We start from the raw sequence: 15,871 nt of genomic DNA on the forward strand, positions 1-15,871 counted from the left end.
ATTCTTTTATATTCATTGTTATAAAAAAATTGGTATATTAATCGCCACAAATACTAAAAAGTGGTTGGAGCTACAAACCTCAAATTATTATGTTAGCATTGTTATGTTATAAATATAACCAAATGAGGTTCTATCAAAGAACCAATTCTATGATCCCACTCTTCCACTAAGAAAAAGTTAATTGGAATAAAAGTGATAAGAACGTGCACTAAACCGATTTGGAAAAATAAAAGCCATAATATTGTACATAAAGAGCAAAATGTATCAAAGGATAATCACTTTTTATTCAAGACAAACTACCTTTTTCCCAAAAGGAATAACTCAACTATCAAACTTACAATAAACAGGTGGTGGGATTTAAATGTGTCTTCACGAACTACTTTTGCGAATACCATTACTTGTACAGATAATAATCATTTGAATGTGATCCAAAGTAAATATTTTGATGTCGTTATTCTCACAACCCGCTTTTTGATCCAAAGTGGATTTTGGAAGGATATTTCACTTGGAGCGGCAAAACCAAGGAAAACATATATCTTTGATAAATTTGTTTCATTCTTATTTTTGGATAATATGAGTAAAAAGTATAAAATAACCTGTTTTATTTGGTTGTATAACCTTGGTATTGCTATTTCCATTATATATTTTATTGTTTTGACTAATATCTTAACAGTTGACTAACATCTTGACTAGAAACTTGACGATAGATCCACTTCCATTAACCTTCTACATTGATTTAAAATCGGCGTTTGCACTCGTGAAGGACCACTCGTGTTGTGGATGTTGTGGCGGCGACTTTACACTTGTCGAGGACGTTGGAGAGAGAAAGCATTGGTAGGTTTAAAGGGAGGGAGAGGCGGTAGAGAAGATAACTAAAGCGGAAAGTGTGGGTGGGAGAAAATGTAGGAGATGATGGTGGGCTACAGATATCATGGCACGATCGACAATGATGGTGGTGTTCTACTGGTCTACTGTTCTTTGGGATTCTGATAACTAAGCAAGGATAATATTAGGATAATGCTTTCCATAGCTTCCTTCTATGATTATGAGGTATGGCAAATAGATGTTAAAACTGTTTTCCTTAACAGAAAACTAACACATCCAGAGGGTTTTGAACATGTCCAATATCCTAATAAGACATGCAAGCTTGAAAAGTCAATCTATTGACTTAAACAAGCATCTCGCAGCTGGAATCTTTACTTTCAAGAAAAGGTCAAAGGATTTAGATTTCCTAGAAGTAAAGATGAGTCATGCATGTTGTAACATCCAGTTTCGAAATGTTTCTAATTTCAGGATATCAAACCATAATTTAATCAAGTAAAGGTTTTAGGATTCAAATGAATAAAGTTTAGACCTTATTAGATGTTGATAATGTTGGTTAAGTGAATTAAGTCATTGAATTTTGCTTTAGAGCCAAAAGGGTAGAATGGGAAGAAAGTGATATTTTAGGCTCTTTGCATGTATTAATGAATTAAGTTTGGTATCTTTAAGCCAAAAGTAATTAGATATAATTGTAGGGCTTGTTAATACCTTCACGTGCATATAAAGATCACCAAAAACAAATTTGAACGAGGAAGTTATTATCATTTAAAGTTGGAAGGAATGAGCAAAAGCCGATCACCACGGCGTGGTGAGATGGTCACCACGGCATGGTGAGTTGTGCAGCCCAAGCCCATAAAATTAGGGTTGCGCCCATATTTAAGGACATTACCTTCGTGTTTTAGGTCATTTTACAACCTCTATCACATAAAGAGCTCATTGGGAGCAAGCCCTGGCCTCCATCTTCATAGTTTGAGTGCCTCCTCTCTCCTTGAACCTTTTTTTGGTGCCTATTTTTGGGTGTTTTGGTGAAGAAAGCAACAAAGGTTGTGCTTGGAAGCTTGAAGCTTGTAGATCTCTACCATCTATACTATTATGGACCCTTGTAAGTTATAAAGATCATTGCTTTATTATGTTTCATCTTTGAATCTAAGAGTATTTGGAGTTTTAGAGTTATCTATGCTTGTTTTGGCCCTTTTGATGGATTTAAGTTGGAGTCTGGACAACTCCATGGTTAATGGTTGACTCTTTAAGTGTTCTAGACCCATTATGGTGCTAAGATCTGGAGTTCATCTTCATTTTAATGTCATGCATGGTCTTTGTGATATTTTTGGTCCCTTGGAAAGTTAGGGTTAGAAATCTCATTGTTTTGAGCCTTTAGAATGGATAAAGTTGAAAACCTTATCCATGAGGATCATTAGAAGATTAGATATGAGCTTTAGGGCTCTAGACTTAGTGGTTAAGAGCTTAATGGAATAAGCTATTATGGGTGTTGGTCACAACACGGTGGTCGATTGTTGGTCAAGATGTTATCGTCAAGTATAAAATAACCTGTTTTATTTGGTTGTATAACCTTGGTATTGCTATTTCCATTATATATTTTATTGTTTTGACTAGATATGTTGACTCTTAAATAAAATCAAATGATAAACAAATTAAATATTCTTCCTTTTGGTAATTCTCTAAAACAACAATGTCTAAACCATATTTTTCTAAATTGTCATTTAATACTACATTTATGACATTTTGTACAATGTTATGTAAATTGGTCTTAAGAGTAATACAATACATCCACCATCTTATTACACCCCATGCTAATATTGATCTCATTGGCATCAAAAAGCTCTTTTTTACTTCACTTCTTTTCTAATTTATACAATCACAATCAAGGAGAAAAAAAAAAGAATTCATTAACAATCAGAATTCACTTGGTACAGACTTATAATTCCTCTACCCTGTCTATTCAACTGAAATTAAGAACGACTTTCTCCCAATAATCCCATAACAGTCCCCCAACTTCCTCCAAATTTCCACACTGCAAACAACCAACCCATAACAAAGTCATAATCCATAAGCCAGACAAGTTTCCTAGGGCTATTTTCGGTGACGAGGGCAAGGGCATTCACGTCTTTTTCATAAACGGGAAATTGAGAGTCCATGCCCCGTCTTTCGGATCAAACAAATTTTCAACTTGTCATTGTCATCAGTCTGGATCTCAGTCCAATGCATGTCAAACACAGATACAAAGTCATGTTCTGTCATGTCATGTCTTGCCCTGTCATGTCTAAAGTGTCGCTTTTCTTGCTCTGGGACCATAGTTTTTATGCTTTTTTTTAAGAATTTAAAAAAGAAAATTAAATGAAAATGGAAAACATAATATAAGTGAATAAAATGTAAATATAACCTTCTGAAGGTTGATCAATCCAAGGCCCATTCATCACATTTAAAACTGTACACGCCTCACCATATTCCAAATCAGATAGCAATTTTGGAGTAAGCAAGAAACACCTATAAATCACACACACACACACACACAAATCATTTAGTGCAATTTCTAGGGCTATTTTCAATGATGAGGGCATTCACATCTTTTACACAAGTCTATGTCTCATACATTTGGGTGGAACTTTTGTCCAATCGACATTAGTTTGAGTAAACACAGTACAACCTAATCTGTTTTGTTTTGTTTTGTCCCGTTGAGGGAACTTGAAGACAAAGAAAATTTGAAGATAATAACGAAAATGCCCTTACTGTGGAGTATTAGGCTGGCTTGCAGCTCTGACTAATTGTTGAAACATCTTTCTTTCGTTAATGGGGTCCATTCCTAACATGTATGAAAAACTTAGATAGTATTAAAAATTTATAATACAATATAAATAAATATAAAAGAATTATTCAAAAACCTTGATTTATCTCATCAACAACCCTAAATGGGCAGTGTGTGAGATCTTGTAGTGAAACAAGGTAAAGAATTGTTGACACTGAACGTTCCTACACAAGGGCAAGATTGTCATTAGATATGACATAAAAATGGGATTTTCGTTGATTTGTTTATTATAGCATTCTCCTTTCATTTCTTTATTTTACAGCATTGTACTTTGAAAAATCTACTAATAGGGTAGATTGGGAATATGTTTCAACATTTTTCATAATTAGAAAAAAAAATGGATGTAGAGATAAATGAAAGTATTAATTAAAATAACTCATTGTTATACCCCTCCAGATTGATGATGAGCACTTAGCACTTGAAGTTGTCCTGTTTGCCTGAAATTGTGAAATCAAAAGCAAATGTAAATTCTAAATAGTCAAGTTCTAATTTACTGAAAACTATAAGACAAATTGAAGAGTAGAAGTATTTATTTTTTATTTACAAAGTTATTTAATTTTCAAATAGAGCAATAAATAATGCAAGAAATAGAATCAGAATGAATGGGTATATACCTGAACTTGACTTTAATAAGAACTCCATAGTTATCAAAATCATTTCCATGTTCATCTGCAGAAACTCAAAAATCAAATCAATAAAGTAGCTGATGAATGTGAATGTATTATAAAATTCCAGGGGTATTTTGGACAAACCCAATAAAACCTCTCCAGCAACAGCCATTTCTTGAAAATTCTTGCTGAATGTCTCATTTATTTGAGCAACTAAGTTTCTAAGTGTTGGAAGCCATCTTCCCTGTATGCAGCAAAATCAAAGAATTTTGTAAATGTGGAACGAGCTTTGTAGGGTTTTTTTATTATTTGAAAGAAAAGGGCATTTATGTCTTTTTCTAAGAAGAGACATCGAGAGAAATTCCTTATCCCACTTTTTTGGGTGGGACAAAAATTGCAACTTTTTGTACCATTGACATTTTTAAAGCTATTTTCCATGATGAGAATGAAAAGGGCATTTATGTCTTTTTGCACAAACAACTGATCCAAGAGCTAGTCCTCCATGAGGATGAGAAAGACAAAAGGGCATATACGTCTTTTTGCAGACAAAAGATCAAGAGTGAGTCCTTGTTCCACTGTTTTGGGAGGGACAAAACATTGCAATTTTTTTGTAGTATTGACATTCTAGGGCAACTTTCGATGATGAGAATGAGAAGGGCATTTACGTCTTTTTGTAGACAAAAAAGATCAAGAGCAAGTCCTTGTTCCACCTTTTTTGAAGATGTTCTAAAGAATTTTTCAATGATGAGGATGACAAGGGCATTTTCGTCTTTTTGCACAGACGAAAGATTTTTTGGAGGGACAAAGAATTGCAATTTTTTAACAACCTATTTTGTCCTGATTCAACTTCTTATAAATGAAAATGAACTTGTTACTTAACCTTTAAAGAATCCAGTTCATTTAAACGGGTAGTCATTTCTTTCTCATCTGATTCCAGTTTTGTTGAGAGCTCCTCTATCTGTCAAGAAAAATTCATCTTGATAAAACATAAACATAAATATGTTAAAAAAAAATAGCATTCAAATTTAAAAATAGTAAGTTATACTTTTTTCTGACGACGTTCATATTCCTCCAAAATGTTGTGATTCAGAAAGAGAATAGAATTTGCTTGAGATGTAATATCTTGAATTGCAGCATTCAATTCCTCAATAGTTGAAGGCATCTATAGAACACCATCAAATTCATTAAATGATTAAAACCAGAGATAATAGGATTAAATGCAAGCAATACTATCATTGATTTGTTTATTATAGCATTCTATTTTGAAGAAATATATCAAATTACAGAAATGCCATTCAAATAAAAAAGCAACTTTCAGTTCACTACTATAATTGAACATTTGGAATTTGGAAGTAGGAAGCTATTATAATACACAAATAAATGAAAGTGCATTGCTATTTCTTATATTTAAAAAATATATATTTTTTAGAAAAAAAAAAAAAAAAAAAACCTGAAGAAATTCCTGTTCAAGAGCCCGAGTAATAACTGCAACTTTTTCTGCTTCTTTCTTGGCAGTTGCCAGTAGTTGCCGATGAACCTCCACTGCTTCTTTACCTTATAAAATGTAAAGAGATGGAAGGAATGGAATTGGTGATTCCATTCCATACAACAACCAAACATATGTTGAAAAAAGTAACAAGAGTAAGAAGGAACATACATTGTTCAAAATGTAAAGAAGCTTGCAATGCAAGCTTTTCTTGTTGCTTAATACTCGCTTCCATTTCTTTAATCTGACAAATGAACAACAAACAGGAATTGTATCATTATATGACTGAATGCATTCAGCTTTAACACAATATCAAAAATGAGTACACACAAGGGGCAATTTGGTCTTTTTACCAATATGGTAACACAAATTGAAAGTAATAACATGATACTAAGAGTACCTTCATTTCAATTTCAATGGAGGACATGAACTTTTCAGCATAGCTTTTTCTGATTCCAGTTGCTTGAATAAGTAGATTCTGCAAACAGATCATGATCAGAATCACATAACCAAAAATGAAATAATGTATACTTCCAAGATATCAATTCTATTTCTACCTTCATCTCCAATGCACACTTAAATCTTTGGACATTTAAGTTCTCAGCATCTTCAACAAGCTTTGCCAATGCAACAGCCATGTCTTCCTCCTTTCCCATGGATTGTAATTTTAGCCTCTTTTGATCTACAATAATAATAGTAATACATTCATATTATCAGAGAATAAAATATTTCATAATTAAGTTATAAAGAGTGTATAAGAAAATGGGTTACTCACTAACTCTGTTTTCTAGATCACGGTGTTTCCTTTTCTCAAGTTGTGCTTCATTAACAAGATTCTCCTGCATTATTGAATTGAAATTTGAAGTGCTACTTTAAATTTTAAAATAAAAGAAATTCTAAAAGCATAATGTTATGCTATAATAATAAGAAATCATACACGTTGTTTTTGAAGTTGAGCTGCTGAATCTTCTAACTCCTTAATCTCACTTTGAAATGACCTACAACTTGCTTCTAGAGAAGAAATGGTTTCATCCAATTCATTTTTCTTTGCCCTCAGCATGTTTAATTCATCCCCATCTGTATCTGAAAAGATGAAAATTTGTGTTTTATATTATGCTTTTTAGGGTTTTTATTTTGTTAGATTCACCTATTATGTATATGTTGTCCCTCTTTTACTCAATATTTCCCATAGTAGAGCAAACAAAAGAGCTAGCTTTTAGAAAATTTACGATTTAGCCCCTGTATTTGACAGATTTCTGTGATTTCACTCTATAACTTGATACTTTCGTTTTATACCCTGAATTTTGGCACTTTTGTCTATTAATCCCTTAAGTTGGATACTTTCCCATTTCAGCCCATGTTGTTTCTGTTTCTTTTGTCACTTATTTCATTTTTTAAGGGGCAATACCAGATTTCTTTGTAAAGAAAAACAAAAAGAAGACTTTTTTTTATAACAAAGAGAAAAAAAAACACAAGGGCAAACTAGTAATTAAGAAAGTATTTAGGAGATTAGGATGAGAACTTACTGGATAGAAGAAGATGAGAGTCACGAACTGATTCAACAGATGCTGAAACATGACCACCATATCTGGATTTAGACCAGCGATAGTGATTTTCAGGTGTCCAGAGATCCATTATTCCAAAACCATGTGCCATGTCAGCATTTTCATCGCTCTTTTTAGACCCTATGTACTGGAAATTGATTAAAAGAGCATAAGTTTTTGATAGAATGGAATTGAGAGGGGAATGGAATGAGTCATTCATTACATTCAATGATCATGTTTGGTTAACATGCAGCAATGTAGGAATGGAATAACTTTTCAAGTGAAATTTTTATGTTATATGTAAATCAATGTATTTTTAACTCTGTTACATAATCCTAATTGTAATTACAAACTTTCAATTACGAATATACATAATAAAGATAATATAAAACCTCATTATAACCAAATAAGTTATAATAAAATGTTTTTTAGTTAGTTTTAAACAAGATAAAAAACAAAAGCATACCGAATTCTCTAAATTAGCTTGTCCAATCAGAACCTCTTTGACTGCATATGGAGCATCAAAAACTTGGTCAAGCCTTGAATATATGCCCATAGATGACATCTACTTATTTCATCAAAATGTAAATAAATATTAGTGCCATAATTAAAGATTTATTTAAAAAAAATGACATCACATATTCACATGCCTGCTGAGATATATGCAACTCTTCAGGGTTGCGCCTTTCATCAGCCACATGATTTATAACTGCAACATCAAATGATCTAAGGTTCTTGAACAAGTAGTCACGATCAGCAGAATCTTGAGTTATAAAAGCCTGCATTTTAAATAAAAATTAAAAAAATAAATATTAACTTTTTGGAATGAACAAATGTTAGAGCAATAAAAAATGCAAGAAGCTCCAATTTGAAAATACCTTCCACATGTAGTATGGAACATGACTTTCTAAGAAGGCAGCATGAAGTGGATTTGAGATGTTGACCTGAAGCATTGTTGAAACAAATTTGATCAAGAACAGTGTATATAAGTCTATAGGGTTAAAAAAGAAAACAGCAATGTACTTTTGTGGATGTGTTTATTAAATAGTCCTACTTTTATTTCTTCCTACTACAACATTGTATTTTGAAAAATTCACTCAGTTATAGCAATGTAATCCAAATAAAAAGCTGTTTTCAATGGTATAATTGGATAGATTTTTATAGTATAATGTTCTAATAAGAAAGTTTGAGAAGTACAATGCTAAAAAAAAGATAATTTTTTCAAAGTATGATGCTATAAAAGACAAAGAAATGAAAGTATGTTGTTATGAAATGGAAAAAGTACCTCAATTAACACAGGGCCATAGACCTCCTTTCTAAATTCATGTCTGTGTTCTTGAACCCAAGCATAAGCATCAGATATTTTTTCAGCTCCAGAACTTTTTAATGCTTGTAAACGTTTATTTTTAATATTTTCCATTTCTTTTAATCTTTCTGCAGATTGTCTTTGTAATGCTTTATTTCGATCTAGAAGCTTCTCTTTCTCTCTCTTTTGATTCCTTTTCTCTCTTGCAGATGCTTCCAGCTCCAATATTTCAGCACCTAGTTTTTCCTACAAAAACAAATTCCCTCTTTAATATAATGGATCTTTATAAAAAAAAAATCAAATATGAAACAACTGTGTATAAGACTATGTTTTTTTCAAGAAACCAAAAAAGAAATATAATTGAAAAAAAAAAAAGAAAGAAAAACACCAAACTAGTTGTTTTTTGGACAAAAATTATCTGATTATAAATTCATAGTTTTTTTTCCTGAGCCTAATATTGACATATTTTTAAATACAATCCCAACTCTTCATGTCTAATCTTGACGTTTATTTTAAATACATTTCTAAGTAATATTACGATTCTAGAATCTGAAATAATCTTTTATGTATCTTTTATAATCTTAAAAAAAGTAAAAAAAAAAATTGATTATAGATAATTAAACATCAACTATATACTAAGGAAAAAAAAATACTTAAGTTTGGGTTGGTGTTACTATATAATAGTGTGAAAAGGTTAAAAGAGTTGAATTAGGGTTACAGACTGTGTACATGAGACTTGCGAGAGAATTTTTTATTAAAAATTGCAGAAAAAAAATAATAAAATGAATGAAAGAAGCATAAATTACAATTTTATCCTTGGGAGGTTCAAAGTGTGGAAGATTTTGCAGTTGCAATTCAGCATCAGCAAGTTCTTTTTCAGCTTTTGCAATTCTCTCTTGTCTTGATTGTTCTTGTTTCTCTAATTCCTCCATGTCACAATACTTTCCACTCACTTTAGCACCCTAAAATAATAGATATAAATTATGTTATTTTTCAATATTTATAAGAACACAACACAACATGAAATAGAAATTAGAAAAGACTATATCAAATTATCAACATACCAGCTGGTTTTCTTTCTCCATCATTTGCTTTCGTGAAGTTTCAATTTTATCTAGAAGGTCTCTGTCTTTTTTACATTTAAGATCATATCCCTTCTTTTCTTGCTTTTGTTTCCTACAAACAAATTGTCACATGATTATAAAAAGAAGATATTATAATTAGTTTTGAACTATTTCCTAGCTTTTCTAGCATTGGTTAGCATGTGTCATATTTGGAGTAACCTCAAATTTAGATATATAAACAAAGTTATAAAAAAAAAAAAGATATATGGAAAGTTAACATACTCAATAGGTTCTTTAAACTCATTTAACATTTTTGCAGCTGTGTCAAGCTTCTTCTTTGCATCTTTCTCTAGTTCTTTAGCTTCAAGATACTCAGCCTTCTTCATGTCATATTTCAACCATGGTAATTTCTTCTTCATTGACTCAGCCTTCAATAACAAAAAACAATTATAATAAAAAAAGAAAAAGAAAAAGAGTCCCATTTCCAGTAATTTCATGTAAGAAAAATAGAAAAAGAAAAAAAAGAACCTTGGCTAAAAGTTCATCTCTTTGGCGAACACGCTCCACATCTCTTTCTTGTTCAGCATTAAGTGCTTTTAGCTGATTTAGGGTTTCTTTATTCTTCTCAACAACCTGAAAAAAGTACATTGTTACTATTATGATATTTTGGAAAATGGGTGTTTGTTATTTTTAATGAGCTCAAAGGCTTACTTGTTCAGATCTTTGTACTTCTGCACTTGTTTCAACAAGAGCACGATGCAAAACAGGAAGTTGAGGATCACCTACAGCCTTCTCTGTTTCTTCTAGAAGCCTCACTGGAGATAGCTTAGCAAATTCACAAACCCTATCTTGTGGTAAAAACTGATAATCCCAATCACAAATAAAAAAACAATAATATTAAGTAAAACAAGCTTAAAGATGCCATAGTTTTATCTCAGACTAGTTTCTGAGACAAAACTATTGGAATTGAAACTCAAACACTGAAGAGAAACTTTAAAAAACTCACTTGAGTAAGATTGTTGACTTGAATATTAAACTTTTGGATTACTTCAAGAACTTCCTTCTTGGAAACTGTTTTGCCTGAAATAAAAAGATATATATAGATCATCAATAACATTATCAAAGAATTCAATGTTACACAAAAAGATCTTACCATTAAATAGCCATTCGGATTTATTACGTGAATCTATCTTACGCGTTATAATAATCTTTTCATTTGGGGTATCACCTCTCAAGGTAATTTTGGTATAACCAGATTCTTCTCCACGTTTCACAAATGCACCAATAGTTCCTGCCCTCCCCAAAAGCTGCATAACACAAACTCAAAATCTCAAAAATTGTAACAAAAAAGACAAATGTCTGAAGGAAATTGCTTTTATGAGTTATGACCTGGGGTTCGCCTCCAAGACCAAGAGCAATTGCACACACCAAAGAGCTTTTACCAGATCCATTTGGCCCAATAACAAGGTTTAAACGAGAACCAGGTTTGCATACAAGATGATTAAATGTCATGAAGTTGCGAATCTCAATTTCCACTATGTTCCCTGGTAGATAATCATCTGCACCCCTGTTGAAGGAACATAAATTACAAAATGTGTAAAAGGTCGATGAATGGTGATGTTGCTGATAAATCCGTTTCTTATCTGAGCTCCATGGATGAAAAAAACAACAGTTTCCAAACACTGAACAAAACAAGGCAAAAAGCACAAAAAGGAAGTAATCCGAGCTGCAGAATGACTAAAAAGTGTTGAGCTTCACTGTCTAATCGTTGGTATCATGAAGTACATGAAGATGCAAATCTAAAAAGATGCACAATTTTACGATTGTTTCAGTTATCTGACGGTTAGTAATGAACTCTACGTGGTTTAATGCGGGAATCCGAATTAATGAAAAAGGTTATATAATCCATTGTAATTCTAACTTGCAAAAGAAATGGTTAGCTTGTCTGAACCCAAGGAGAGATTTCTTTTTGACTGAAGAAAAATCGCTGTAAGGAAAATCTAGGGTTTCGAAGGAAATTACCTGCTGATTTTCGGACGCTTAGCGCGGGGTTCGCCCATTTTTTGAACAATCTTCGAACTACTTGGTATCCAGTCGAATTGAGAGTATTTGGGAGCAAACTAGGGTTTGCAGGTATGTTGTATCATGAAGATGATGTGACGAAGAGAGGTCTCGTCCAAGATCAGGAGTGAAATTGGCGCCAAAAGTAACACAATTTTTTTGGTAAACACGATGCTACATTTATTTGGAGAATTATATAAGAAGGCATGTTGTTTATTTTTGCAATTTAATCATTACATTTTTTTTTTTTTTTGGAAATCTACATACCTAATATTTTGAAGAAAAAAAAATTAATAAAGTTTTAAATTTTATTTTTTAAATAAAAAAATCTCGACTTTTAAATTTTTGAATAGAAAATCTCAATAAACCGATTAATTTATTCACTTTAGTCTTTTTTAACCTATTCAACAGGTCATAGGACCAAATCGTAAATTTTTCTAAAATAATAGGATTTTTTCTACAGATTTTGTCAAAACTTATATATAATGTATAAACGTATTTTTTTACGTATTTATATCTATTTTTACGTACTTTTTCTATTTTTTAAGTTTATATATATATATATATATATATATATATATATATATGTTTATGTAATTTTATGTATTTTAAATGTATAAATGCGTTTTTTTACGAGTATATATATATATATATATATATATATATATATATATATATATAGAGAGAGAGAGAGAGAGAGAGAGAAAGAGAGAGAGAGAGAGAGAGATAAGTATTTTATATATTTTTTTAATGTATTTTTGTATGTTATTTTTTATGTATTATGTATTTATATATATTTTTACATATTTGTCTTTTTGTAAGTTTATATATGTATATGTTTACATTGTTTATTTATTTTAAATTTATAAACGTATTTTTTAACGTATTTATATGCATTTTTAAGTAGTTTATATATTTTTTATTTATTTTTATGTGTTATTTTTTTATGTAAAATGTATTTATGTACTTTTTTAAGTTTTTTATATAAATGTTTATGTATTTTTATGTATTTTAAATGTATAAACGTACTTTTTGCATATTTATATGTATATTTACGTATTTTACATATTTTTATGTATTTTGATGTGTTTTTTTATGTATTACGTATTTATATGTATTTATGTATTTTTTAAAGTTTTTTATATAGATGGTTCTTTATTTTAAATTTATAATTAAGTACATATAAATAAGTAAAAAATATGTTTATATAATTAAAATACATAAAAATACGTAAATATATACATATAAAAACTTTAAAAATACACAAATATGTAAAAATAGATATAAATACGTAAAAAAAATATGTTTATACATTATATATAAATTTTGACAAAATCTGCAAAAAAATCTCATTAATTTCAAAAAATTAATAATTTGGTCTCATGACCTGCTGAACATGTCAAAATGGCTAAAGTGAATAAATTAGTCGGTTTCTTGGGCTTGTCTATTCAAAAAGTGAAAAAGTCATGATTTTTTTTTCAAAAAATAAAATTTATGACTTTATTAAAAAATTTTCTAAAATATTGGAACTTTTCTAGAAATTTCCCTTCTTTTTTTTCTTTTTTCTTTTATTAAGAAAACTAAACAGTGGACCTTATGGTTTGAATTTTTTAAAAAATTTTGGACAGATAGTTTTGATTTGCAAAATATATTTTTATTTCAGGTTTCATTATCAATTTGGTTTATATATTTAACAGTCATTAACTTTAATTTGTTAAATATTAGAACATCTCTAATCACATTCTATTTTTAAAGTATGAATAGAGTTTATTATTTCATCTCCAACTTCATTCTACATTTTATTATATACTTTAAAAATACATTGTAAAAATAGAATAGGTGGAAAATTGTATATTTTATACTTTAGATTTAAAATGTACATGTTTATTTCTTTTTTATAGAGTGTAAAATAAAGTTGGGTTGGAAGATTGACCTTCATATGGCCAACCTGATCACAGTGGTAACAAATTCTGGTACTCGAAACTGGGGTCGGCTGGCGACAATCCCTCGAAGGGAACATGTCATAGAACTTCTCCCATGATACTGCAACTCGCTGCTCTGGGTGTATGAACTAGTAACCAGCCTCCACCAATCCTTCACTCCATACCGAATAAGTTTCAGAGCGCACTTGACCTTCTGGTCAGCTGGGCAAGAGCAAGTAAAGAAACATCCATCAACATCTGACAGCCACCTCATGGAAATGATCAGATCCTGAACCCTATCAAACACAGAGGGGTTTGTATTGTCAAAGTCCCGGTACTGGAAAGCTCTCCTAGTGCCAATCCCGACAGCAACAACGACTGCGGTGGCTGCAGCAGCAGTAGCCTCAGAAAGTGCAGTGTATCGGTCATCGAAAACTCCATCATAATGGTCTTGATAAATCTAAACAACTCTGGTATCTGCTCCTGGACAATAGAAACAACCTCCTCACGAAGGATCTCCCTAACCCGATCCTGGCCACCTGATCTGGATCCTGACTCAAATCGCCTCGTAACCACCATACTGAAAATAAACCAGAGAGATATCAGATAAACGTATATCATACCATAGGAACCAATTTCCAATTTGGACCGATCGTCGAGCCTTCGGCCTGATTGGACCGTCTCGCAGGGCGTACAGTCTATTCAGACCGCCCTGGGTATCTTGCCCTTCAGCACAAAGCAAGACCGCCTCAACCCAACCAACCATAACATGTCGACATATACATAACAAATAAATACATAACCAGTCAATAGGCAACAGACATATCTACAGGTCACTACCACATGCTAACATCCTATATACCAGGATACCGATCTAACAAATCTCTACAGCATAAACACATACTATCATATAACAGGATATCCAATCCAATGGGCCGAACTTAGTGCCTTTGACCCACAAGTAACAACAAGGAAGACTCACCTCTCAATCTGAACAATAGTTGATGAGCTCCGGACTTCGAATCTCAGCTCTAACCACCACCTATCCAACCAAATGACCAATTCTCAAACACAAACCAAAATACCCTTAAGTCAAACATGGTCAACCGTGGTCAAAGCCAAAGTCAAAGTAAACACCCAACCGAGCCAACCCGACCGAGTCGATTTAGCCGAGTATGTTGGGCGTACTCTTCTGTACACGGGACATACTCGGTGTTTGACCAACTTACAGGGTGCTGACCGCATACGTGCAACATACCCTTTGGTACGCCCAGTGTACGTGCCTTGTTCAACCCTTTTTCCATTAAGAGCCTAACACTCCACATCTTCACGTCCAAAGTCGGATCCATGTCTAAAATACCCTCATGAGTCATAAAGTTTCCAACTTTATGACTTTGCATGTCCATTAAGTACTTAAAACACAAACCCTCAACATCTTAATGCATTAAGATCTTCTATAGCTTGCATGGAGTGGAATCAACCCTCAAGACTACATTTTTATAACTCGAGACCCCTCATAAGGTATGAAAGGACAACTTATTGGGTCGAGAACATGTCATGTTCAAGAATCACCATTTTTGGGACAAAAAGTATCTTAAAGGAAGAAATGTCTAGATCTACAAGATAGAGTGGTCAAGATATGAACTTTTTACCTTTTGGAGGTTGCTATCCAGAAGGAAGTCTCAGATCCAAGATGCTTCCCAAACTCCAAGCTCTTCTCACTACTCTCCTCTTCTTCAAGAACACTTATAAACATTCTATGGGCTCAAAAAATGCACTCTTTCACTTAGGGTTTGCTTAGGGTCATTTCTCACATAGAAAGGCTGAATAAGAATGAGATATGAGGTTTAAATATGGACCAAACCCTAAAATTAGGGTTTGCCTTTTCTTCACGTACGCCCCGCATACGAGGTGTACGCCCAACGTACTATGGCGCACCCTATTACGCCTAGCATACACAACGTACGCCCAACGTATTACACTTGGGTAAAATTACTATATTACCACTATAAGTCAAATTAGCAATTTTTTTTCAACTCAAGGGTCAAGAATACAATATAATTTAAACATAGGGTTGAAATTGAAATTACCTTGACATCGGGATGTTACACTTGGATCTCATGGACTAGGAAAGTTATGATCTTTTGCATTCCCTTATAGCCATGCAAGTTATCTTGGTCCGTTAGGCCGTTTTGGTGTATTAAAGTTTAGATCTTGGAAGCTTGAGACATTAT

The 15,871-nt window shown here is 32.1% G+C and overlaps 1 protein-coding gene across 1 annotated transcript; it reads right to left on the reverse strand.

Annotated features, from left to right (window-relative positions):
* Positions 1–2,515: 2,515 nt before the first annotated feature.
* SMC5 (structural maintenance of chromosomes 5) lies at positions 2,516–11,871 on the reverse strand. Its single transcript, XM_079083472.1, has 29 exons — positions 11,677–11,871; positions 11,044–11,221; positions 10,808–10,961; positions 10,661–10,734; positions 10,366–10,515; positions 10,183–10,287; positions 9,937–10,082; positions 9,655–9,766; positions 9,397–9,552; positions 8,570–8,836; positions 8,163–8,228; positions 7,935–8,063; positions 7,751–7,849; positions 7,267–7,432; positions 6,678–6,823; positions 6,516–6,579; positions 6,298–6,422; positions 6,141–6,218; positions 5,912–5,984; positions 5,705–5,808; positions 5,300–5,416; positions 5,135–5,212; positions 4,399–4,498; positions 4,261–4,315; positions 4,035–4,083; positions 3,723–3,810; positions 3,571–3,643; positions 3,224–3,327; positions 2,516–2,854 (listed from the first exon to the last, which is right to left on the reverse strand). Exons 1-29 carry the CDS (start codon positions 11,712–11,714, stop codon positions 2,793–2,795), a joined length of 3,156 nt encoding a protein of 1,051 aa, XP_078939598.1. The 5' UTR covers positions 11,715–11,871; the 3' UTR covers positions 2,516–2,792.
* Between the last annotated feature and the right edge of the window lie 4,000 nt (positions 11,872–15,871).

Source organism: Lactuca virosa, chromosome 1 (assembly GCF_052849685.1).
Source record: "Lactuca virosa cultivar CGN04683 chromosome 1, Lactuca_virosa_CGN04683_v6, whole genome shotgun sequence".
Taxonomy (NCBI): Eukaryota; Viridiplantae; Streptophyta; class Magnoliopsida; order Asterales; family Asteraceae; genus Lactuca; species Lactuca virosa.